This window comes from Copadichromis virginalis, linkage group LG11 (genome assembly GCF_057382275.1).
Source record: "Copadichromis virginalis isolate Kocher_CV1m ecotype Utaka linkage group LG11, C_Virginalis_male_GT1.1, whole genome shotgun sequence".
In the NCBI taxonomy this organism is placed as follows: Eukaryota; Metazoa; Chordata; class Actinopteri; order Cichliformes; family Cichlidae; genus Copadichromis; species Copadichromis virginalis.
In genome coordinates, this window is record NC_140628.1 from 21,459,455 (window position 1) to 21,484,920 (window position 25,466).

The 25,466-nt window shown below is 39.7% G+C and overlaps 2 protein-coding genes across 3 annotated transcripts in view; one reads left to right on the forward strand and one right to left on the reverse strand.

Moving 5' to 3' along the window:
* On the forward strand, positions 1 to 7,596 carry LOC146698512 (uncharacterized). 2 transcript variants are annotated; one of them, XM_085473648.1, is made up of 6 exons: positions 1 to 109; positions 2,039 to 2,215; positions 6,167 to 6,286; positions 6,375 to 6,431; positions 6,535 to 6,642; positions 6,727 to 7,596. In XM_085473648.1, the coding sequence occupies exons 2-6, from the start codon at positions 2,051 to 2,053 to the stop codon at positions 6,826 to 6,828; spliced, it is 552 nt and encodes a 183-aa protein (XP_085329774.1). In that variant the 5' UTR covers positions 1 to 109; positions 2,039 to 2,050; the 3' UTR covers positions 6,829 to 7,596. The 2 variants fall into 2 exon arrangements, with proteins under 2 accessions (XP_085329774.1, XP_085329775.1); XM_085473649.1 differs by having other exon boundaries at positions 6,730 to 7,596.
* The window catches only part of plekhg4b (pleckstrin homology domain containing, family G (with RhoGef domain) member 4B), a 26,201-nt gene continuing 8,125 nt past the window's right edge, over positions 7,391 to 25,466 (reverse strand). Inside the window, exons 4-24 of the mRNA XM_085473647.1 lie at positions 21,501 to 21,704; positions 20,682 to 20,805; positions 20,167 to 20,260; positions 19,552 to 19,638; positions 19,209 to 19,325; positions 18,689 to 18,787; positions 18,344 to 18,486; positions 18,093 to 18,231; positions 17,877 to 17,999; positions 17,624 to 17,785; positions 16,622 to 17,490; positions 15,804 to 16,053; positions 15,439 to 15,528; positions 14,845 to 15,069; positions 14,501 to 14,671; positions 14,232 to 14,409; positions 13,995 to 14,111; positions 13,529 to 13,807; positions 12,880 to 13,106; positions 9,753 to 9,822; positions 7,391 to 7,726 (exon numbers count right to left, since the gene is read on the reverse strand). Coding sequence (XP_085329773.1) covers positions 9,778 to 9,822; positions 12,880 to 13,106; positions 13,529 to 13,807; positions 13,995 to 14,111; positions 14,232 to 14,409; positions 14,501 to 14,671; positions 14,845 to 15,069; positions 15,439 to 15,528; positions 15,804 to 16,053; positions 16,622 to 17,490; positions 17,624 to 17,785; positions 17,877 to 17,999; positions 18,093 to 18,231; positions 18,344 to 18,486; positions 18,689 to 18,787; positions 19,209 to 19,325; positions 19,552 to 19,638; positions 20,167 to 20,260; positions 20,682 to 20,805; positions 21,501 to 21,704 — 3,743 coding nt within the window. The 3' untranslated portion in view covers positions 7,391 to 7,726; positions 9,753 to 9,777. The remainder of the gene's footprint in view (positions 7,727 to 9,752; positions 9,823 to 12,879; positions 13,107 to 13,528; positions 13,808 to 13,994; positions 14,112 to 14,231; positions 14,410 to 14,500; positions 14,672 to 14,844; positions 15,070 to 15,438; positions 15,529 to 15,803; positions 16,054 to 16,621; positions 17,491 to 17,623; positions 17,786 to 17,876; positions 18,000 to 18,092; positions 18,232 to 18,343; positions 18,487 to 18,688; positions 18,788 to 19,208; positions 19,326 to 19,551; positions 19,639 to 20,166; positions 20,261 to 20,681; positions 20,806 to 21,500; positions 21,705 to 25,466) is intronic.

Below are 25,466 nucleotides of genomic sequence, written 5' to 3' on the forward strand. Positions count from 1 at the left end.
GATGACCTCATCTGTGAGCTGCAGGGAAGTTGAATTCATGCCTAAAGAGAAAGACTCATGAGCGAGACAGATGCAGACTGTGAATTAGAGACTGCTCAAGCCCAACGGGGTAAGACTCTCGATCTTCTCTACTACACTGAAAAAAATCGTTGCTAAAATATATATATTTGCATTTGTGCACATCCATCTGTATATATTTGTAGATTTGATTTTTCATGTTAGAAAAAAATAATTTTAAAAATCATTAAAGCCTATGTGGATTACAGCTGCTGTCACAATCCACTTTTTGTCGTTTTTACTCTCACTCGGTTTGATGATAACTAACATTATTTTTTGTCGTTTTTTGGCCTGTAAATGTGTGACTCTTTAAACGGCTATAAATCTAACACATAATATCTTTCACTTTTGAATTTTCTTGCTGTCTCTTGAAACAAATTCAGTAAAACAGTATCGTGTGTTGTATCCACCATATATGGCAAAGAAGTAGCAATAGTATATGCAACTGTCTCCTGAATGCAGCACAATAACTATAAATAATCACCTCACGGTGTTAGAAAAAGTTCAAGGAAACCTTCGTTCTTACTTTTTAAAATCCTGCTGAAAGATTTTTTTCAGATAATTTAAGTATTGTGGTTGAAGTAAACATTACGGCAACATTTCTTTCATATGTGTTATCATCCGTCCCTTGTAGTGGACATCAGGTCTTGTTTGCTCGCAGGCTGATGTGATGTAATGATATTCTTCCATTTTTCTGTGCATTTCTTTCTATTTCATTAATATTAAAACTGTTAAATCCTGGAATACTGTTATTATAACAAAGAACTCCTCATAGTCAAACGTTTTTTCCATTCTGTGCATGTAAATACTCCCCTAAACCTGGGTTTAACAATGATCACGGATGGCATTACAGAGGACTGAGCGAGAAAGGATCTTACTAGGACCTGTAGAAGGGGAGTCGGACTCAGTGCTGTCAGGAGATGAGGTGGAGGAGGCCAGATTGAAGGGTTTTGAGGGCCCTGAACAGGAGCAAAATGATGACACTCTATTATGGATAGGAAGCATTGTGTAAGTTAGGACTCGGAAGTTGTGGGATTGTGTTTCTCAGCGGCCGTACAGGACACCGACCTGTGAAGGGACTCATCCTTCGGTGGTCTCAGCGTTGTGGTCAGGACCTCAGGACCTAATTATTTTCTGTCACTTTGATGGAAGCCTAATCTGTCTTGACCTATATATACTACTAGGAATCACTAAATTTGAGTCATGCGTGAACACAGATATGTTGAAGAGTATTTTCGGTTTTAATGTTGCCTTTGGAGATGAGCACCTCCCTCTGGTCTGGTATGTGCTGACATTTTTTTTCTAAAACCTAGTTACCTATTTTCCGTCTGATATAATCAGCGCCAGCTGTGGTTATGAGCAATGTTGTTCTGTTTTCATTTTTCATGTTAAAAATAATTCTCTGGTTGAAACTGAATTGATGAAGACAGGAGAGGTAAAGCTTAATGCACTTCTAGTATGAATTATATAAATCAAAAGCTGGTGTGTCTGTGTGAAACAAGGCTTTTCCTTCTCTAGAAATTGTAAGCCCTTTATCAAAGAATACTATACTATACTATACTATACTATAAAACGTGGAAGCTGCCATTCCTGTTATTTTGAAAAGAAAGTCCATGTGCTCTTGTTAGCCAGGCCCCACAAATGTGTTATCAATAGAAAGACCAGGATGTCTTCTTGACCACACAGTAGGGCTCATACAGAGTGCATAAAGTGTATTCTCATAGTTATGCCCTCTGCAGAGGACAAAAGGGATTGCTGGATCTTTTACATGCACGGTTACATTACAGTATTATATTTAAAAAAATACCATGTAGCTGTTCTCAAGGCCTTTGCAGTAGTTGCGCCATATAAAAAAAGCACCACACAACATACACAAGTTAACAATTAGCTAACAATGATTTAATTATGCCCCGCGACCCTGAAAAGGATAAGCGGGAGCAAATGGATGGATGGATGATAATGAAAACAATTATCTCTCCAGACCAGAAGCACCATGGCCTGCGCTGATGTTGATATGGACATCCATGATGAGGACGATTGCCACAGAGGTGGACAGAGGGAGCAGCCAGTAGTGCGTTATTATCAGGCCTCTGAAATGATACCAGACAAGAAAGGGCCACTGCACGATCTGATGCAGAAACATCCAGCTGTGTTGGGGGTAAGAGGACTCAAACAACAGTCTTTGTGAAGTGTGAATTTGAGTGATGTGCCACAGAGCGATTGCACGCTGATGGTTGCTAATACCAGCAAAAGGAGAAAATACAATAATACAAACTACTTTGTCAACAAAGATATGAGCAGTCATTAAACCCTATAAGCTCTCATAAATGCCCAAAATTTAATGACCTGCATAACCTCTCACATTGGATTTGTTTTGTTTTGTCTGCTATTTAAGAATATGCTTCACACTTTGTATGTTGCACATCGAGAAAAAAAAGCAAGGACCAAAGCTGTTTTATTTTCTCACACCTAAATGTATGAATCCTTTTTTCAAACGTTGCATAGACATCCACAGGGGAATTTTTATTTCTTACTTTTTAATTTCATGTTTAAAAACATTTATGAGTGTTCATGCAAAGCACATATGATGTGTAGACCTACCCAAAATAACAAGAGCACTCTGAGCAGATGTGGGCAGTAGCAACAGGAAATGCTCGGTGTTTTTGTTGCTTCATGTATAAAAACTGTTTCATATAACCCTTTATAATGTGCTAATTGGTAAAAAGTGTGCACAATTGCTTTTAAAACTAAAGGATAGATAATAAAGTTCACAAACTTATTTATTTAATATTAATACCATCGAACAATTGCTCATAATCAACTTCTTTGCCTTCATTTGCTTATGTAGGCATGTTTATTAGCTCTTTAGAGTAATGACCTACAGTAACTGATTATCATGCATAAGAACAGTTTTCCACATTAAAATTAATTAAGAATGTTCTCTTTAGGAATTCATGAATAAAAAAGGGTTATTGATAAGAGGATCTGAGATTGATCTGTCCTGTTGCTGTGTGAATGTGTCTAGGATTTATTAAGTTACCTGTATTTTACCAGCCACCGAGATACTGTCAATCCATCCAATTTACAAGAGAGATGGGATCATACAAAATGTTTTTATTTTATTGTATAAAATACAACATACGCATCATAAAATACAAAATCTACAGTATAACAAACAATATACTAATATCCACCACAACCACATTAAAAAAAGTTCATCCACATCTCATTAACTGTTTCCTATAATTCAACAATAGATATACGCGTCAAAGTTTAACCCTTTCTGCAAACTAGTCCATGCCACAGTACGTAGTACGAAAACACAGCTTTCACCAGGTCTGTCAAAACCCTCGGCACATCTAATAGCAAATGTTAGTGGCACATAGCTGGTAACTATTGGTACTTGGACAGAGATGGGTACAAAGTACAAACTGGGAGTTTACCCAGTATCGTTACCTACCATAGAGAATGCGATTCGGAGACTTTGCAATAAATTGTAGAGAAGTGTGGTACGCTGAAACAAGAATCTGTATACCTGAGGAGGTGGCGAGCAGTACAGTACATCTATACTATACTATATCTATACTATCTATAAATCTATACTATAATAAATAGTACATCTATACTATAATAAATCATAGAAAGAAAAGTTGCTTGCACCCATTTTTTCTTAGAAGAAACTGTAAAGTAATTTTGATTCATCAAATAAAAACCTTCGCTCTGAGCTTCCTGGAAAGATTAGCAATGTGCACATTATAAAAAGCTTATCATTTACCCATACACCCAAACACTTGTATGTGTCGAATATAACAGTGGCTAAAATCATCAAACCGCTGTTAGCGAGCTTTTCAGAAGACCATAAACAATGTTTTGTAAATGTTTCTCATAGCTGTCCACAGCACAATGCCGTTTTCTGTCCAGGGCACTTATCATGTGAGCACAATAGTTTTCATTTGTAAAGTAATATTGTTGCACCCAGGCGTGCATGGGATAATGATGTTTCTTTTCGTATATGATCATGTGAAAATGAAACTTTTCATGGGACCTGAATAAAAGCTGACGTTTTGTCAGTTTGTTGGTGTGGAGCAGTCCGGTGCATGTAATCCTCCCCGGACTGGAGGTCTCAGCAAATTCACTCCTAGGTCAAACTGTGCAACGCTCAGAGAAATTGCAAAAAACCCAAGAGCCACATCTCAGGCTCTACAGGCCTCAGTTAGCGTGTTAAATGTTAAATGTTTATGACCGTACAGTTTTAAAAAAGCCTAAATTGAATAACTTGTTTGGAAAACGTGCCAAAAGAAAGAATCTTCTCCCTAGAAAGAACACGGCTGCACAGTTTAGGTTTGCAAAATTGGATCTGAAGCAAGCTACAAGACTTCTGGAATCTTTTGGGCATGTGAGACCAAAGCAGAGATGTTTGACAAAATGCACAGCAGCATGTTTGGCAACCCCCCCCCCCCCCCCCCCCCAAAAAAAAACAAAAACGCAGCCATTTTCAAATCAGGTAACTCCCCACTGCCAGGGTTTTTGAGCATTTTTACTCATTTTTGAAGAGCCACAGAAAACTGTGTGTTATGATCATATAAACGCTGAACCTACCAAAATGAAGAACAGACTCTCTTCTTTCATCCAAAAAAAAAAGCTTGTTTCTACCATTTTCCATTCCTTCGTAATCAGCTGTAGAAGAGAGGTGGGTTCCACCAAAAATGCCTGTTTTGACCAAAAAAAGGGAGAAAACGAGCTTTTTGTGAAAAATACATTTCAAGCAGAAAAGTGCCTTTGACACTAATATTTCTTGCTTTGTGACACCTCTAACATATAAAATAGTTTTTCACTTCTATAAAACAGAAATAACACTGAGAAAGGTTATGTTTTATCAAAACAATTTATTTACAAATATATGAAAAAATAAAATTCACTGACAAGCTGCCCGAGGTTGTATTCTAGCCCCTCCCATTGAAAAACGTAATTGACGTCTATAGACGTCAATGGCAGTGAATGAGTTAGCAGAAACACCCCATACGAACTGTCAAACATAGAGGGTGGAGGTGTGATGATTTGTGCTTATTTTTGCAGCTACAGGACCTGGGGACTTTACACTCATTGAGGTGACTGTAAACTCCTTTATATATCAAATTATTTTAGAGACAAACATGAGGTCATCTGTCCAACAGCAACAGTTTTGCTGAAAAGCAGCTCATACAACAGGCCAGTAGAAAAGCTGAAAAAACAACCCCAAAAAGAAGATAATCAAGATGGTGCAATAGCCCAATGAAAATCCAGACCACAACTCTAATTGAAATGCCCTGGCTGTGGCAAGAGCTGTATATAAATGAATGCCCACAAACCTCAATGAACCTAAAGCTTTTGTAAAGAAGAGTGAGGCACAATTCTTCCCCACCAGTGTGAGAGACTGATAAACTATACATACATACAGGAACTTGAAGTTATTGCTGCTAAAAGTGGCTCTAGAAGCTGTTGAATCATGGGGTGTGAAAAAGAAACTGCTGTGAAAAATTAGCCGACTGTGAAAAATCTTTTTCAAATAACTGCATTTGTCATGAAGCGATCCTTATCTTTCTGAGCTTTATATAACAGGTGAATGCATCCCTCTTATGTTAGGCTCACAAGCCCCACACAGCACAGTGTAATCTCAAATAGGCCGACCAATAAAACCATGAACTCGCTAAATGCATGAATAAAAATAAGTCCAGGTTCTACAATATCTCTGTCTTTTCACATGCAGTCCATCTGATAAACAGAAATGTGTTACCACAGCTTGTTGGCTTAATCACTTTCCTCCACTACCTCCAGGCCACGGCCACAAGTCTGTGTCAATAAGAAGCCTTTAAAGGTGACAATGAAGAAATCAAGAATTCAGACTTCGTCTATGATGTGATCCATGCTTGAGAACTCACTACAGAATGCTTCCTAATGCGAAATACAGTTGACCTAAATGCTTCTGCAAGGGCCTCAATTCAATTAAACCCCAGGCACTTTCACGCATTTCATTCCTTCTTAGAAAGGCCGAAAATAAATCTTAAAAAAAGACTGTTGATCTTAATGCCATGTAAATATTAATAATTTTATGTCTCTGTTGCTCCTTCAGTCTTTGCAGATGGTGAGTGGCCTCCTCAGCATCGGAGTGGGAATAGTTTTTGCAGCAACCCAGGAGATCCATGAGTCGCTTTTCTCTCTGTTCAGAGTTTCCCAACTGAGCGGCTCGCTGGTACGTCTCTGCTCAAACAGAAAATTACGTACTAAGTAGAGAAGACTAATTTCTGGTACTTTCTAAACTCTATTTTCCTCCTTTGCAGTTCATAATCGCCGGAATTGTTTCCAACCTGTTGTTCAAATACCCAGCATTGCTTAGTGTGAGTAAAACCCAGCACAAGTCTGACAGATAATACAGCTACAGATGGTGAATGTGATCATTAGTTTAAAGAATACTGTGTTTTTGTTGTTGTTTTTTTACAGGTGTGCCTCACAGTAAACGGCGGCTGCATTATTGTGGCCTTTCTTGCAGTTCTTCTGATAAGCGTCGACCTGGCCAAGTGGGATCCACAAAATGAAGATCATCTGAGGGTAAGACACGTTATAAATATGACAAAACAAAACTGTTCCTTTATAATTTTGTAAAAGAAATGTAATGTTTTTATTTGTTTCTAGCAGATGGAGATACTGGAGCTTTGTGTACTGGGGCTTGAAGTTTCCCTCTCTGCAGTCCTCTGCTTCTGGTTCTCCAAAGAGAAACGTGCAAAAAACAAATAATCAAACTGATGAAATTTACTGAGAAGAAAGTGAGGATAAATAATACTATTCTGTAAATAAAGTGTTTGAATGAAGAGGAATAGGGAACAATATATTTATGCTTAAAAGAAGTTAAGTGATGCAAACCTTTAGTGTTTTCTATAGTCTGAGTGTGGCTTTCAGTTTTGTCTCAATTGTCTATACTGGAGTACAAACCCCCGCTGCACAGCCTGGGCTGTGGTCTGTGTGTAAAGACTGACTCGGACTGAGAACACAGGACTTGTGGTAAACGAGTGTCAGCTTCTCTCATGTGCAGGAAAAACCACCTTTTTTCTACTCAGCCCCTGCATCTCTTTGTTTAACGGTAGTGCTGAGTCTCTTAGTTCACTTCTGTATATTTGCAAGGGTCCCTCTGTGTGTGGTTTTTACACTCATACTTTTTTATCAGTGGAAATATCGGTTGCATGTTTTTGCGTGCACTCACACTTTTGAGATGTTTTCACGCACAGCGTTTTGCTCAACTTTGAAGACTTTTGTATGTAAAAGAACAGCTTCCCCCAGTGTAACAACAAATACAACCACGTGTTTAAAACATTTTAATCTTCTGTACAAGGACTGACTGCAAGAGAAGTGCGACAGTACAACATTGTCGGGATTGGTCAGCTATGTTTTGTTTTGTAAAATACATCTACAGTATAAACACATGGCTAGCTTACAAAAAAAATGTACAGACCTCTGACGTACCATCACGACAGCGTATATTATGTGTCAGTTATACATTTACAGTATTGTAACGAAATGTCATGTAATAAGTTGCATTTTAGTCATTAAAGTTGTAGTGCTGTGAAGCTTTAATCCGCTTATTTTTCCCGTCTCCTCGCCGTGACGTACAAGCTGCTGCCTCCTGCAGACCTCAAAGCTGCAAAGAAATGCAAAACGAAAAATGTTAAAAGACGTGTAAAAAATACTTTTTTTAATATGATGCAATCAGAAAGGTTTAAGTTGAGTAAACATGCAGCATTAAGCATGTCAGTTAAGAAAACACTCCCAATACACCTTTTAATAAAGCAAAACCACATCGCATGCTAGATGAACACCTGTCAACTGTAAAATGCTTAGTGATTTTAAGGCATCAGGGTTTCACACAACATCAGGAAGGTGAGCAAAACTGTGCACTGTCTAAAAAAACGACCAAAACAACACAACCTTCAGCAGTTGAAATAAAGATGCCAGCTTTTTCTTTACTAAATGTTTTATTTGTGTGGCACTTAAAGCAAAAACATTCAAAAAATTTTTTTTAACCTGTAATGTTTATTAAATGTATTAAAGTTGGACAGAAAGTACATGAGTGATTTATTTATTTGTTACAACGCATACCTTTAATATGCTTAAAGGTAGAGGGATCATAAAAAGCTTTTACCTATCAGGACACCCAGTTCTTACCAGCTTTTAAAAGATATAAATAAATAAACTGTGTTATTATCTATGCAGTCAAAATGCAGAAGCAGCGTGTAAAAAACGAAGTACGGTGCACAATTCAGGAGGCTGTATAACCACTTTTAGCAACAGTAACTGGAAGTTATGGTTTTCTGTGTGACCTTATCATTTTCTCACACAACTGTGAAGAAACTTTGGTCTTTATTACTACAGTGCTTCACGTTACTGAGGTTTGTATTTGCTTATCTGCTGCGCTCTTAACTTCAAGAACTGGACGTTGACTGGACGGCAGAACCATGATTCTGCTGTACTCTGTAATTTGGGCCAAGCTTTAGCTGTTTGAGAGGTGGCCTTGCATTTGATGCTAGAATACTTTTGTATAAAGAAAAGTTCACGGTCAACTCTGTGATTGCAAGGTGCCCAGGTTCTGTGTTTGAAAAACAGGCCCCAAATCATCACTCCTCCTCCTCCGCGCTTGACAGTTTTGAGGTGTTTTGAGGTGTTTGTGGTGATATGCTGTGTTTGCTTTTTACCAAACATGGTGCTGTTCATAACTGCCAAACATCTCCAGTTTCACCCTCTTTCTAATTATACTGTCACACACTTAACATGTGAAGTGACATGTGTAGCGTCTGAGATGTAGCTCTGCGTATCGAACGGTCCGACCGCAGCAATTTGCTGAGAACGTTTGGCAAATGTCTTGAGCGTTACATTTGAGAATAAAAGGTTCTCTAGTTTGTAAAGAATTACTTTAAATTGTTTGGAAAATGACCCTGAAACCCTTCCTACACCTGAATGCTCCAAACCTGCAGAATTCCCAGACTTTTTCTTTGATCGAGGTTCTCACGCTTGCTCAACAGCGCCTGGCTGTTACTTACGCTCTTCATACTTAATTCTTCACACGCTGCTTCTGCATTTTGCTTAGTTTGGTGTTACATAAACATCGATAGCGTGTCATTTAAATAACCTTTAGAGCCACTAAGGACAAGATTATCTTAGAATTTAAAGAGCCTATGGTGTCTTTTTTTTTTTTATAAAAATATATTACGTCTACACGTTAATACTGCCAGCTGCACTGGCTATTTTATAAATGCCTTGTTTTTAAAAAAAATAAAATTTCTTCCACTTTTTGAGCTAAAAAACAGCAAGATTCTTAAAAACGCAAAACTCACATATACTATACAAAAAAAAATCACTCTTAAAACATAACATGCATGTGTTCAAGCATGCACAATCTCAACAACACGTGTTTTTATTATGATACTCGCTTCACCCTCATGCCAAAAAAGGTAGAGAAACATGAAAAAGAGCCAAACCACCCATCAGAAGGACAGCCCACTGAACCCACTAAACCCATCAGGACAAACTCCCACGCAGCACACAACACAAAAGAAATTTTTTTTTTTCACACATATTAGTATTCAGGCCACGGCTACATCCTCACAGTTGTTAATGAGGTTGTGAAGGGAACATTACAGATGTCCACCCCTGTGACATCGGTTACTTACTGAGCTAAAACCCCTCAGCTCTGAGTCAGACCAATGTAGACAGGCCTACTGCTATATGAGAGGTCTTGCTCTGGTAAAAACAAAAGAGCAAAAAGTAGTGAGTGAAACTATAGAAGCAACTACAGTGGGGCAAAAAAGTATTTAGTCAGCCACCGATTGTGCAAGTTCCCCCACCTAAAATGATGACAGAGGTCAGTAATTTGCACCAGAGGTACACTTCAACTGTGAGAGACAGAATGTGAAAAAAAAATAAATCCATGAATCCACATGGTAGGATTTGTAAAGAATTTATTCGTAAATCAGGGTGGAAAATAAGTATTTGGTCAATAACAAATATACAACTCAATACTTTGTAACATAACCTTTGTTGGCAATAACAGAGGTCAAACGTTTACTATAGGTCTTTACCAGGTTTGCACACACAGTAGCTGGTATTTTGGCCCATTCCTCCATGCAGATCTTCTTGAGAGCAGTGATGTTTTGGGGCTGTCGCCGAGCAACACGGACTTTCAACTCCCGCCACAGATTTTCTATGGGGTTGAGATCTGGAGACTGGCTAGGCCACTCCAGGACTTTCAAATGCTTCTTACGGAGCCACTCCTTTGTTGCCCGGGCGGTGTGTTTTGGATCATTGTCATGTTGGAAGACCCAGCCTCGTTTCATCTTCAAAGTTCTCACTGATGGAAGGAGGTTTTGGCTCAAAATCTCACGATACATGGCCCCATTCATTCTGTCCTTAACACGGATCAGTCGTCCTGTCCCCTTGGCAGAAAAACAGCCCCATAGCATGATGTTTCCACCCCCATGCTTCACAGTAGGTATGGTGTTCTTGGGATGCAACTCAGTATTCTTCTTCCTCCAAACACGACGAGTTGAGTTTATACCAAAAAGTTCTACTTTGGTTTCATCTGACCACATGACATTCTCCCAATCCTCTGCTGTATCATCCATGTGCTCTCTGGCAAACTTCAGACGGGCCTGGACATGCACTGGCTTCAGCAGCGGAACACATCTGGCACTGCGGGATTTGATTCCCTGCCGTTGTAGTGTGTTACTGATGGTGACCTTTGTTACTTTGGTCCCAGCTCTCTGCAGGTCATTCACCAGGTCCCCCCGTGTGGTTCTGGGATCTTTGCTCACCGTTCTCATGATCATTTTGACCCCACGGGATGAGATCTTGCGTGGAGCCCCAGATCGAGGGAGATTATCAGTGGTCTTGTATGTCTTCCATTTTCTGATGTTTGCTCCCACAGTTGATTTTTTCACACCAAGCTGCTTGCCTATTGTAGATTCACTCTTCCCAGTCTGGTGCAGGTCTACAATACTTTTCCTGGTGTCCTTCGAAAGCTCTTTGGTCTTGGCCATGGCGGAGTTTGGAGTCTGACTGTTTGAGGCTGTGGACAGGTGTCTTTTATACAGATGATGAGTTCAAACAGGTGCCATTCATACAGGTAACGAGTGGGGGACAGAAAAGCTTCTTACAGAAGACGTTACAGGTCTGTGAGAGCCAGAGATTTTCCTTGTTTGAGGTGACCAAATACTTATTTTCCACCCTGATTTACGAATAAATTCTTTACAAATCCTACCATGTGAATTCATGGATTTTTTTTTCACATTCTGTCTCTCACAGTTGAAGTGTACCTCTGGTGCAAATTACTGACCTCTGTCATCATTTTAAGTGGGGGAACTTGCACAATCGGTGGCTGACTAAATACTTTTTTGCCCCACTGTACTTCTGCTTCAAGACATCCACCTTAAAAATAACATTTAAATAACCAGTTCCCCTTTACAGGACACTCTGCTTCATTAGTATAGCTGTCTAATAAGGAGTGTGCGCTTCGTAGCTAAAGATCCAGGTGTAGATAACGTGATGAAAACATATATATTTTCAAGAAAAGACCTTAAAAGGTTTGCAGATGATGGACGGCCTGCTTTATGTGAAGTGCAGTATTATGTAAATTAAAATGAGTAAAATAGGTAAATTATGTTTCCAGCTTGAAGTTTCTTTAAAAAGTAGTTTTATATTTCTTGTTCAACAGTTTTTAAACTGTTTTTTGAACAGCTGTTCTTTCCAATCCTAATGTTGTTGCTGTTTGCAAAAAAAAAGATTTCAGAGAGACATTTTAGAATAACATGAGCGTAGATGTAAATAACTGCTCATTTCTGCCTCAGCTGTTTTATCTTAAAAACTATAAACTACAATAACAGGCACATATAGCTGCAGCCAATCCAGACAGTCATGCAGTTTCTTTGCAGAAAATGTTCAAAATGCTTTACAAACGTTGCTCGCTTCATCAAATTACAGCCTTATTTATGCAATTTTTGCCACTAATGTCCAAATGAGTCTGTCGAACTGTCATCACACTTTGGATCGTTTAGTTGTCTCGCGCTCGCAGGCATCGTCTGTGTATTTACGATTCCTTAGAAAAGACTGCGTGCTGCAGCAGCTGCACCTGCCTCTCACGCTCGGGCTTAGAAAGAGAGAAAGATCACGCTTCCAGATTAAGAACGGCGAAAATGCGTGACAGATGAATTCAGAAACGAAGCCGACATGTTCAAAGATAAGCACGTTGCTGGGAGGGAGTGCATGTCTGAAAGGGGTTTCAGGAAATGTCACTTGGACTGAAAAGTCCTGTTGATTAGTTTTGGTTTGTTTGTGGTGACCTGTTATATATGTTGTACAAAGAGATGTTGTATTATTTAGCCCACCTGCGTTTATTAACTGAATGGAAAATGACTGTCAGAAACAAATGATGCAGTTGAATAACAGTGGAAACTGCTAACACTAACCACAATGACCACACATACAATTTAACACTTTTAAAAAAAAAGGTTTCCACAAAAACCTTAACTGAGTGGCAACTGAGCGTGTTTTGTCTTGGTCTTTTCTGCTTTCCAGACTGCTACACAGAATCAAAGAGGCACATATGAACCACAAATAGGGAACAATGTGCCAAAGTTAAATGACAACTTCTTAGAAAGCTGTAACATGAAAATTATCATAGGAGAAGGGAAGAAGTGAAGCTAGGCAGAGGTAAAGTATGAAAAAATGTGATGGCTGCAACAATACAGCCTCAGTTTTCTTTTACATATATAACAATAACAATGACGGAAATCAAACACTCACTGCTGTGATAAACTTGGTGCCTTGGGGCTGGAGGTCTTCATCTTTCTGGAAAATCGAGGGCTCTGCTATGGAGGATGGAGGTGTGGTGGAGCAGAGGAAAGAAGAGGACTCATTGTTGTTGTAAGATTCCATGGTGACGTTGGTGTGCCCGGGTACGGCGAGCGTATTCAGTCCTGTCACACTTTCACTGGATGTACACTGAGAGGATGTCTCAGAGCTCTCAATGACTGTCACAGAAAGCGTGGAGAAAAATTAGATATATAAATAAAGCAATACAAGATCAGCAAGACAGGACTCTGTTCCCTTCATTCACAGCTTGAGTTTAAAATTTTCTGTCATTTGCACGTTATTAAAGTGTTCAAAAAGACATTTATTTACACATTTTATGTGTAGGAATTTGTGACTTTGGTGACTCCTTGTGGTAGCAGCAAACACGACACCTAACTGCATGTTTTATTTACATGTCTACTTATTTGTTCTATTGTTTATCATGCAATGCAGTTTTGTGTAATAATTTTGGGTTAGTTTGAAGTGCAAATTACCAAAGTTTGCTCTGTTCTGTGCTCTGTGATTAGATTGGATAAGGTTCACACTTGAGAAACTGTGAACAAACAAAACAAAACCGGCGAATGCACATCTGGTCACTCACTCATGGAGGGCTGGCTCACGGTGTCCTGCTCCAGCTCATCTTCCTCTATGCAGTCATAGGGCCACTGGGTAAAGGAGGGAACGCTGCCTGCTGGGTGCGAAAGTGTGTGTGGGTGAGAGGGTGAGGAGTACAGGTGGAGATTGAGGGAGCCCAGCAGGGAGGAGGACGACTGGCTGCTGGAGGAGGAGGTGCTGCTGTTGGAGATGGTGGAGTGAGGCCTCTTGAACGAGGCCACGTGTTCAAATGAGGACACTGCGATGGACGCTCTCGTCCTCGACTCTGGCGTTAGAGAGAAGTGAAGTGAGCTGTTAGATAAGCAACAATGAAAACCAATGTTGTGGTACTTTATTTGTTATCACACCTTCAGAAAGATTAATGCATTAATTGTACTGATTATGACGCAAATAGCAAACACAGATATTCCATTAGAAAGAAAAAGAATATTTAGTTCCCAAAGTCAGCTCACCTGCCCCCTTCATGGTATACTCAATGGCTCTGTCACTGATAGCTGCGTCACTTGGCTTGATGTCCATGAACGGTTTGCTTCCAATTCCCATAGACACCATCTCCAGCATGCGCAGCTCTACAATCCCAACACAAAAATATCTCCAATGACTAAATGTTCGTGTGTGTCACCTTATTTGTTTTGTATGATGTATTTAAGAGTTTGTGTCAAAGTGCACAGTCTGTCACAGAAACAGACCTCTGTTTCTGAGCGCCTGCCTCCACAGAATCTTCCCAATAATAGTTGTCCACACCGCCTTGACCTCTGCAGAGCTGGCTTGGAGTATAAACGTGTCTTGTGACTTCCTCCGACGGAACCAGATCTCAAAGCGTAGGCCGCTGTCACCGACATTTTCGGTCATGCCTATCTCTGCTGTCTATACAGAAAACAATAAGAATATAAAAGTAAAGCTCTACTCTAAAAGCAGTCCAGACAAAATAAATCCTCCTCAAACAATAAATTCTTACTTTGAAAGACTGTTTGTAGATGTAAATGTCATATCCTCCCTCTATCTTCCTGGTCTTACTGAAGAGGATGAGGTCTTCAAACAAGAAGACTTGGCGGAGGTATTTCCTGCGACCACACCAGACCATGAACTCATCCTGGCAGCGGAGTTGACCCTGTTCTTTCAGATTCACCTGGAGAGGAAACATGGCTGCTTGCACACATCAGCGAGAACAATGCGATTCCTGGTGGGAGTCTGACCTTATTCTACTGTATCGCATTTAACACAATGAACTCCAGCAAAAATAGCTTTGATGACCTAAGTTTGAGTATCTCTGTTTCATATCTGTGCCTGCCTATAACTTACATCACATCCTCGAATGGCGTCCATAGCCAACAGATCGTTCCCATGGCGGAGCTGAAACTTGACCATCTCTTCTGCAGTGCGAAGGTCACTCAGCTCCTGCTCCTGGGACTGGCTGCACTCTTTTATCAGGTCTTTGAGCAACAGTGCATATTTACTCATCCTCTGAATGGGCTTCAGCAAGTAGGATGCCAGGTCCATCTTATCCCCGAGCTCCATCTGCTTATTCTGGAGGAAGAAATCATCATTACACTTTTAGATACTGCCTGGATTAAAAAAAAGAACTGCCATCACTTCATTCGTGGGTTTGTGATATCCTTACAAAAGCAGACATCATGAGGGATTGATGATTACAAACTACATATGCCCTAAATTATGTCCTGTTTTAACACCTAATTATGCTTAATTTACTGGATGCCGGATTAAAAAGAAACACCTAAAATAGAAACTGAGACACATGAATGAATAAGTTCAGTAAGCAGTAGGGTCATTTTCTCGTAAACCTGTCTATAATCAGAGAGGTTGAAAGGTTGTTTTGCAGCCTGTATCCAGTCACTATGTGAGGAATGTAACCAAAGTAAGAGATTCTACACGCACCTTAAAGAATTCGTTCCCGTGGCTGCTGAGCAAAGCGTCGGACTGCGGCTTATTTTTGCTGTACAGAGCATACATTCCAAACTGATCCTCCTGCACACAACATTAACAAGTTACAACACTACAGCAAAATGTATGCTGACATGTCAGAATGATTCACAAAGCGTGCCGAATGATTCAGAGACTGTAAATTCACCAGGTACTTTCATTTTGTTGCTGAGTACATGAGCACACAAGCAATAATGGACCAGTGTGGGATAATGAAACAATCACTACATGACAAACTAAGCTAGTAACTATACAGCAACACATCTCGATGAAGCAACGAGACCTGAAAGCTGTTTCAAATTAAGTGTAAGGATACTCACATGCCGCAGAAAACAGCTACTGATGGACAGCGGGGATTGGGTGCACGCCTCCAGCTCTTTTAAGAAATACTGGCTGTGGAAGTCCCACAGTTTCTCCACATTCCCAAAAATGATGCTCCGTTTCCCCCGCAGGTCCTGAGGCAAATCGAGGCGCTCCATTTCGGGGAAATAGTGCTCAATGATGTAGCTGAGTGAGCGAACGTACTCCCTCTCTGTGGAAATCATTTCGTCCATGATGTGCTGCACTTTACTGTTGAACAGAAGGACGCATCAGGGTTAAGACTGAGAACAACAGGGATGATAATGTGGACAATTTTGATTGTTTGACAGAGAGTTTCCCAAAAAAAAACAGTTAAAAAACTCCAAATCTGAGGGTTAGATTTGTTCGCCTTCATTTCATAATATAAAAAGTTGAATATTTTGGCTGGTCTGGTTTGTTTTTACCTGTAATATTCGCAGGTACGCAAGTCTATGACTAATCTGACAATAACTGACTGTAACACCATTAAAGTAATACCACAAGACTGTCATTAAAGCCTAGTAATCACCTGAAAACTACACACTACTTTTTAACAGGTCGGTTCCAAGAAAGTATAAGGCAGGTTTAAAGCAGTTAATATGAGAATTTGAAGGCTTTTTAAAAACTTCACATGACTGGCTTAACAGGCCTGAGGCTGGTGTAGTTTATCATGAAAATGTTAGTTTGTGTGGTATTTTTTTCCATCTCTTACAAAAATATCATAAACGTGTTGTTTATAACTACGTACTCATCAGATTCTATCCCAGCGTATTCTTGATATAACTGATTAATTCCTCACCTGCTCTGTTTCTTTCCATCTCCATCGCTGCGCCTGGTATGGATCCTGCAGGGCGTAGACATGCTGCGGCTGCGGCCTAGCGTGGGGCTCATCACATCAGGTCTCTGCAGCTTCTTCTCTGCAGACACGTTATTGGTCACCTCCAAACCCTTAATGTAGACGCCTGTATATCCGTGAATGTGACTGACATCCGAGTGGGTGCTGTCTCTCGGGGATAGCTCATGGCTCATGGTCTTCTTCATGATCTTCTTCATGGGTTGCTTGCGCACCCGGGAGGCTCCAGAGTAGATGGGCTCGGAGCGGCAGGAGACGATCGAGTCGATAGTGCAGTCGCTGTCTGTGTCATCAAACATGGGTGGGCTCTGTCTCAGTTTGCTCTCGCTGTCGGGGGAGAAAGTGAAGTGTGATGAAGAGGAGATTGAACTTGTGGGACTCTTGGAAAAAGGCCTGACAGAGAGATTTTTGTTGTCCTCAAAATTTAATGGCTTAATTGGTCCAGGTAAACGCACACATCCATTAGCTCCACGCTGCTCTGGAGTGATGATCTGAACTTCTGCAGGCTTCAGAGAATCCGTATCGGCAGCTGTGGAGTCCTGAGCTGCTGCCATGGCTCGAGCCAAAGTCTCTTCCAGCTGCTGCTTGGTCTGTTTACATTTGTGCCACACGGCGTTCCACTGCTGCAGCTGCTCAGGAGACTCCAGTGAAAGCACCATGTCATTAAGCGTGCTGAAGTTTTCCATGGAGAATTTGGATGCTTCAGTGCAGTAATCCTGTAGGACCTGCACCACAGAGGGCGAAAATCTTCCCCCTGGGCTGGCCATACTCAGTTGATGGAAGTAATCCTGACAGTGGTCCATCCACTGGTTTGCCTACAGGTGTAAAAAGGTGGTTTAAATATGTTAGATATACACAATATGGCTAAATACAAACCATTCAGTGTTCAATCTTTTAAGAAAGGTCATCAATTAAAATGTGGTATCATTTTGCATGAATTTTACTTACCGAATCATAGAACTCATACAGGTTGGCTAGGATATCTAGCTTCGCCTTCCTTTGCTCAACTCTGCTCAAAATGGAACCCAGATGTTGTTTAAAGTCGAAAAGAACCTCTGGAAGGGCCTCTGGAGACTCTTTGACCAGCTGCAGGCCACGTCTCTGCTGGTTCTGTGAGCAAAAAAGATAAATTTAGCACTGAATCCTTTCTAAAAGTTAAATATAACATAATCAGTTCACGTAAAAGTTGAGGTATCTTTACCACTGATTCCTCCAGAAATTGGCTCAAGCTCTCTCTCATCTCCTTTATTTTGGCTGCAGACAGAGTTAATGATTCCAAAGGCGCAAGCTGCTTCTCTCCCGCGACACTGAACCAAAGTTTGATCTGAAAAAGAGAAAGGAATTGTCAATTACTAAAAAAAAGAAAAGAAAAGCTCTGCAGAGCAGGTGGGAATATGGTATTTAATGTAAAAGTCACCTGCTGAGTTTGCTCCTCAAACCTGTGCGCCTCCAGCAAGCTGTCTAACTGTTTCTGTGACTTGTTTGAAAGGATCACAAGCTTATGAACTTCTTCATCTACTTGATTGTAGAGTGCGTTTAACATGTCGACAGTGTCCCTGAAAAAAAATGAAAAACAATATTCAGACAGGTTACAGGAAGTTTATTTTAATCATCATGGGTACTACTCATTATGACCATTGGGCACCATTGCGTCCTATCATGATCTACCTGTAGTTTTCATTGTCGCAGGCTTCTTCCTTCCTGATACGGGCAAGTACAGTTCCACCTTCCAGACGGAGTCGGTTTAGACAGGTGTCATCTAGTACACACTTCATGAGATGCTTCTGCTTTTCTAACACCTCAGACACCTCCTGACATAAACACGGACACGGGTAAATGGATGGTCACATTTACACAGTAGATTTTTTTTTTTTTAATATCCTGGAAACTAAGAATGAAACAAACTGGTAAACATTTTACTACAAAAAAAAAAAAAGCCAGCAGACATCTATTGTGTGTGAGTGGAGACACATAAATCAGCAGGCCAAACTGTTTGCAGGGCTTTGCTCTGACCTTAGAGGTCTTTAGGTTGCTGCTGGCGCTCAGTGAGCTAATAGACTCCTGAAGGGAGGTGATGGCCGCACTACAGCTGGCGGCAAAAGGTTCGATTTTCTGTAAGTAAAAGAAGACAAGAGGAAGAATGAAAGCAAGGGAAGTGAGACTGTTAACACCTACAGTGTCAAAACAGCGATATTACCAAATGTGAAACTGATCATGTTTCAACTGGCTTGCTGGTGGTGGAAGTTTGCCTTTGGGGCTTTCTGCCAGAACGCTTTACTTTTTTTCCCCTTTTACATTATTTTCAGTACTCAGCTATAATTTGTTTTAGACAGCAAAATCCTTGGTTACATTAGTCATGTCTTAGTAAGAGTTCAAAGCAAACTTCTCCTATGTTTATCTGGCTTAGAGGTGCATTGCCCTGTAAATCTGGGTGTCTTTTTTCATTATGAAATCAAGCATCTAACCATGAAACTGGAAAAAAGGTATTACATACATGTTTACACTCTACTCCAGTCGCCTTAGTCACACTCACCTGTCTGAACTGGATCCAGTGGTTGTGATCGTAGTGGAAGGTGCCCTCCAGGTCTCGTGTGAGCTGGGTTTGGTCAATGTACTTCAGCAGGGCCTTCAAAGATGACACAGTTTCTGTCTGGAGAAAAAGAAAAACATAAACAAACATCCAGATTTCAGTCACAGCACGTCTCCTGCGCAGCTTAAAAAAAATCTCTGTCATCACGGCTTGCAGTAATAAGATCAGATAAGAAACTTTCAAAAATCATCCCTGTAACAAACGGAAATGAATTCTTGCAAGTGTGTAAACAAAATTAGGCCTAGCCTTCACCAACATGAATACTGCACATTTATTCTATTTTTACCTGTACACTGATGTCTCTCTCGGGTTTGCTTGCTACCTCTTTGTCCGACAGGAACAGAACTGAGTAAAGTGCATGTGGTATTAAAGTCTAGAAAAAAAACACATGAGCATGTTTTATTTAAGATACACTTAAAGCACATAGATTATAATACAACATATAGTTCTTATGCTATGAACAGCTAAGTACTGTGCGTTCAAAGTGACTTCGGATGTTTGTGTCAAGGTTTACAGCATTATCACCTTTACATCAGGAAGAAATGTATTATCAGAGTATGATATCTCTCCTGCGAGTCAGCTGCAGCCAGCCTGCTCCCAGCGTGTGGTTAAAAGCAGACAAGCAAGGACAGGCTCCTCTGCGAAAGCCCTGAGGCCAGCCTTTTTCAGAAAAATGTCTTGGAAGTGCACACACTACAAGTTTAAGGTGTGCCTCTTAAAAAGAAAAACCGCACTATGCCAGAGACAGAGAGGCAGAACAAAAGGAAATGTGTAAGGAATGAGGCAGTATTTTATCTCTGACAGAGAGACACATAACATTACAGTGCAGGAGGCAGCAGAGGGCCTGAAAACTCTCCGGGTGTGTTGGAGGGTAATTACATGTTTTCCAGTGTGGGCTCACCTGAAACTCAGACAGCGATGACAACAGAGCTGGAACAGGCTGCTGCCTTCTGCAGTCTATTACAACAGTTATACCTTGATCACGCCTTTCTTTCCTAAAACCGAAGCATTACAGTTATTGTAGCATCTGTCAAACACATGATGGCATGATGTGATACAATATTTTGACACCTGACAAATTTGTACACGAACACAGATTTTTGTGATGATGAAGTGACACTTAAAGTTAAGTTTCAGACTTTCTAAGCAATTTTGGGGGGATGGATGTTGACCTTAAAGCAAACACATTGTGTTGTCTAATAAGAGATCTAATAAGGGATGAAAAAATATGTTCAACTATACTTAATGGAAAGACTTCTTTGTTCTATAGCTCCAAATAAAAGCTGGAATGGAAAGAAAACTGGAAAAGTGTTAAAAACACTAGCTTGGATGAGTTCACCTTAGAAGTTAATGATAGGTGTAGAAGTCATTTTTAACCCAGACAAAATAAACCGGCATACTGCATGCATGACTTACCGCAGAGTTGAGTAGTAGTAGCTAAGTAAGCACGTCAGATCGTGGACGGTGCAGATCTCACTTGCCCACAATGGAGCTCTTGTGCACACCTGCACCACTGCTCTCCCACTACGGTCTCTGGTCCCTGGTAGAGAGAAAGCAGAGATGGGGGTCAGAACTTAGCTCTACTTTCTTCCCACACCAAAAATATAACTGCTCAAGCTTCATAGTGATATGACAAACGAATGTTTTTTAGAGCAAAAAAGTTTTGGAAATGCCAGTTCGATAAAAAAACAAGGAGAAATATCACTCACATAATAAGAACACACATTTTTAATGGTTTTGTCTAGGCCTCCCTTAGATAGATAATTTAGTAGATGTTTCAGTTTCTATTGCTGTTGCTTTTTTAGCATCAATAGAAAAGTTTCGGTCCATTACCTTCGCTCTTTGGGGGGGAGGTGTGTTATTTTATTTTTGAATGATTTCAGAATCGAAAAGAAGTGAAATATCTTTCATCATTTTTTTTATTAATTTTTGAGACATTACATCATAATTTTCACCAAAAAACATAAATAAAGTGCACATTTTTAAGATGCGCAATGTTGGAAATCAGAAATGTGATAAAAATGAGCAAATACGATCAAGGTTAAAACTCATATATGGAAATTGATATTCATTTTTTTCTTAATTAGTTAGAAAGTTCAATAAATACTGCAATTTCAAAAAAAGCTGAATGTTTCGGGAATTATTTCATGGTTCAGGATTTATGAGAAAATGGATGGATGGATGGATAAAATAATTTCAGTACAGGCTGATGGGTCTGAATCAGCTGTCCTTTACCTGGCAGGATCACAGCCGCTGATGTGAGCAGCTCCTGATTGACCTCTGACACCAGTTTGGGGAAGGTTAAATTATAGTCACATGAGGAGCTTTGTACCGAGGCCACTCTGATTGTTGTCCCATTTGCAGCTTTGGGACTGTGTGACTCTTCTCCACTAGCTCTGTGCCGCCTGCTTTCACTGTTCAGGCTGTCGTTACGCTGTCCTGTAAAGACAAATAAAAAAAATCTGAGCACTAGTCTGATGTTTATTAAGCAAGCAATCAACAACACAGTGCAATCAATAGAAATTTGAAGTTTCCTTTCACTTCTGTACTCTCTTTCCTAGCGGTGATACCTCATGAAAGTGTGTTTATTAGTGGCCAGCTAAGTGCACTCAATTAGTGAGTTCACCTGAGTCATCACAGAGTCCAGGTGTTTAGTCAGGCTGAGTCACAGGCAGACTCTCATACCTGCACCTCCTCCTATTCACTTCTACATAGCTCAAGGCTCTTTTTACAAGAATTGTGCTCCTGGAATTTTTAATTGATACCACAGTTTACAGACCTGAACCTGAGGCTGCAAACCTGCATTCTAATATCCAATCCAGTATCTCTACAGGATACTTCATGGTGTCTTGGCCAACAACTGGGATGAAATGGACAGATGAGCATGCACGGTACATAATTAGAATTAATCAACAGAAAATAGTGGTCCAGAAGCTAAAATCCCTGGAAACACTGATTTTATCATGTGTGATGTGACAATTTGCTGCTTTTCTTTGTTCTACATGATAACTAATTGAATTTTTGTGGTTTTTGGACAGTATATATGCCATTTTAGCTTAAAAAAAAGGTTTTTAAAAAGTACTCCAACTATTAACAGAGCCTAAAACTTTACACAAACTCAGTGTTATGTCTATAATAAATTTGCAGTTATCTATCTGTGATGTGTTGTCTGTATAAGCAGTTTGAGTATTGTCCTGCTCTGTTCTGTGATAATAAGCCCTCCCAGCTCAGCCTCTATTGTCTTCAGAGAATTAGTGCATTTCCTGTGCGACTGTGTGACCACGCTTGTGTTTGCTGCAGGTTTCCTAAAATGCTTTGTTTTGACAAAAGTAGGCTAAAGCTTCCTGTGTATTGTCCTGTGACACAGTCTGCTTTCTATCTTCTGTGTTTGACACTTTTTTAAGTCATCAAAGACTAAACAAGCACTGGTTATTATCACTTAGTGATCACATATAAGAATCAGGATATTTGTTGGCTCATATCACAAGTAATTTAATCAATCATAGAGTCTTTGTTTTTCAGACTTGTATGAGTCAGCGAGTTTTCGGGTTTTTATAGTTAAAAGACAAAGGCTCAATTTATAAAAGTTTGTTTTCCAAAAACATCCCCAGCAGCTGATTTGTTCCCAAGTTAAACTTGTGTAAACGAGCAACCCATCTGGGATTGCTGCAGCCCTCATTCCTGATAAGGCTCATCTCACTATAGGATGCCAGTTTTTACAGAATTTACACGACTTTCTATAATGTTGCTGGAAAAACCTGCTTGCCAAAAGCTGAAATTCAATCCCTCTGAAGTAATCTCTGAAAAATCTGATTTATATACTGTATTTTTGCCCAGTGCTGTTTTTTCAACATAATTAAAACCACTTTTTAAAAAAACCCCACAAATACTCACAGCTAATGTCTGGCACTGCCCGATGTTAAGTACTAGAGAATGAACAAAACTGCCTTTTTTAACCTCACATTTCAATTCACGGAAGAAGCTCTAAAAACAACATGATTCCCTAGGTGGTACTCTCACATCAGTGTTTTCCTGAGCTACCCAGAACGCACCAACAGAAAACAAAACAGACTGACAGCAGTAAAGAAAACACAGGATTGGGACTAAAGTGCTCTTTCCAGGGTTGGACTGTACCTGTTCCCTCAACTTGCCAAAAAACACACAGAGTGGGCTGTGAAAGGTTATCTGTCACCAATCGGAATGAAGTAGCTGAGAGTTATGAGCACTCAGACTCCAACTGTAGTCATCTAATGAACTGTTATAACCAGTCCTGCTGCAGGCTGTTATTGCAAAACCACCATCTAGCTATTAAGAGGTTTTCATAACCTCAGGGTGTATTATTTGATTAGTGACATGATGATTTAACCATCGGTAAACCAAACCTGTTAAAACTGAGATGTTTCAGATTCTGTCAGATTTTTGAAAATGCCTGTGCAGTTTTCTAGTACAGAGGCATTTCTCAGAGATTTATCACAGATTAAATCACCATTTGTTATACTAGTAATGGTCTATACTATTTTTGACCAGCATTTGAGTCTCTAAACTTATACTGCTTCTTTCAACTAAGAAAAATTGATAAAAACCAAACAAACCCCAAAACTAAACAAAACTAAACAAACAAACCTGTATTGTCAGTCAATAACTTTTTACTACACGCTGTCTCCCTCACATATCTTTATGTGGAATTCTACCCAGCCCATCCTCCTCGTTAACAAACAAAAAAAAGCAGCTAGCGATGACATATCAACACTGTTTCTTTCCTTCCACCACTTGCTTCCACTTAAACTTAGAATTCATTTTAAAGTTTTATTAATCACAGCGTACTTACCTGCATGCACATAATTACCATGCACGTACTTGCCTGCATGGCAAGGCCTTGCCCATTCAGGTAGGTACATACATGTATGAACTTATGCTTGCATGTATGTCAGGATTTTTAGGCTACACTTGGTGTGGATTTTATCCTGACTATGAAACACTTTTTAATTGTGTCTTTTAAAAACTACAAATAAATTACTTTTACGATTTTATTAGTGAGTATGTACTACAGCACCACCACAAGCCTGGGGTTAACACAATTTAAAGTGTCAGTGTTCACAGTAATGAAGGAAATATGCAACTACAATACATCCTTAGTGTAGTAATAAATAAGCAAAAAGTCCCACTCTCTGGACTTCTTGTGTCATAGAGATTGTTTACAAAATAATCCAGATAATGCTAATGATGTTACAAATGACCTTCTTATAGACTCTGATGGTAGACACATCTGTCTTCTTGTCTTGTTAGAACAGCATTTGATACTGCTGATCACAAGGTTTTCCTACGGAGATTAGAAGACACTAATATTAAAGGAATCATAGACTCCATATTAGATAGACTCCTCTTTGTACAGGTAAACGCACGGGTTTTTCATGTGTGAAATGTATTTATGGAGTTCCACAGAGTTCTGTGCTGGGACCACTACTTTTTACATTATACATGCTTCCCTTAGGCAACATTATTAGAAAACAGTGCATATACTTGCAGTCCAGATGAAACGAGATGATACAAATCAATTAGTTAAAAGACATACCAGCCTGTATGTAATTTTCTTTCTTGTTACATTTGGTCCTAAAAATCTTAGAAGCACGGTGCCCAGCTTACTCTGGATGGCATAACCTCTATTAACACCTTATTTACTATTTTAAAACAAATATGTAGGACTGCCTTCTTTTATCTGCACAACATTTGCAAAATTAGAAACATCCTGTCTCATTCATTACTTCTAGGCTGATAATTATAATTCATTCTTATCAGGTAGTTCTAAAAGTTCCCTAAAAGCATTCAGTTTATCTGGAACATTGCAGTAAGAGTACTAAAAAGATGAGAAAGAGAGCATATTTCTCCAATATTAGCCTATTTTCATCGACTCCCTGTATTTAAAATCCTTCTCCTGATATATGAGGTCTTGAATGATCAGGCAGCACCATATCTTAAAGACTGCACTCTTACTTCACTCTCAGACTTGTACTTCTTAAGAGTTTCTAAAAGTAGAATTGGAGGCAGACCCTTCAGTGCCGAGTTTAAATTTGTGAGACAGACACCCCCTCTCTACATTATCAGTACTTTCCTTTTTGATAAAGCTTATAGTTAGGGCTGGATCAGGTGACCCTGAACCATCTCTTTGTTATTCTACTATAGACTCAAACTGTTGAAGCACTC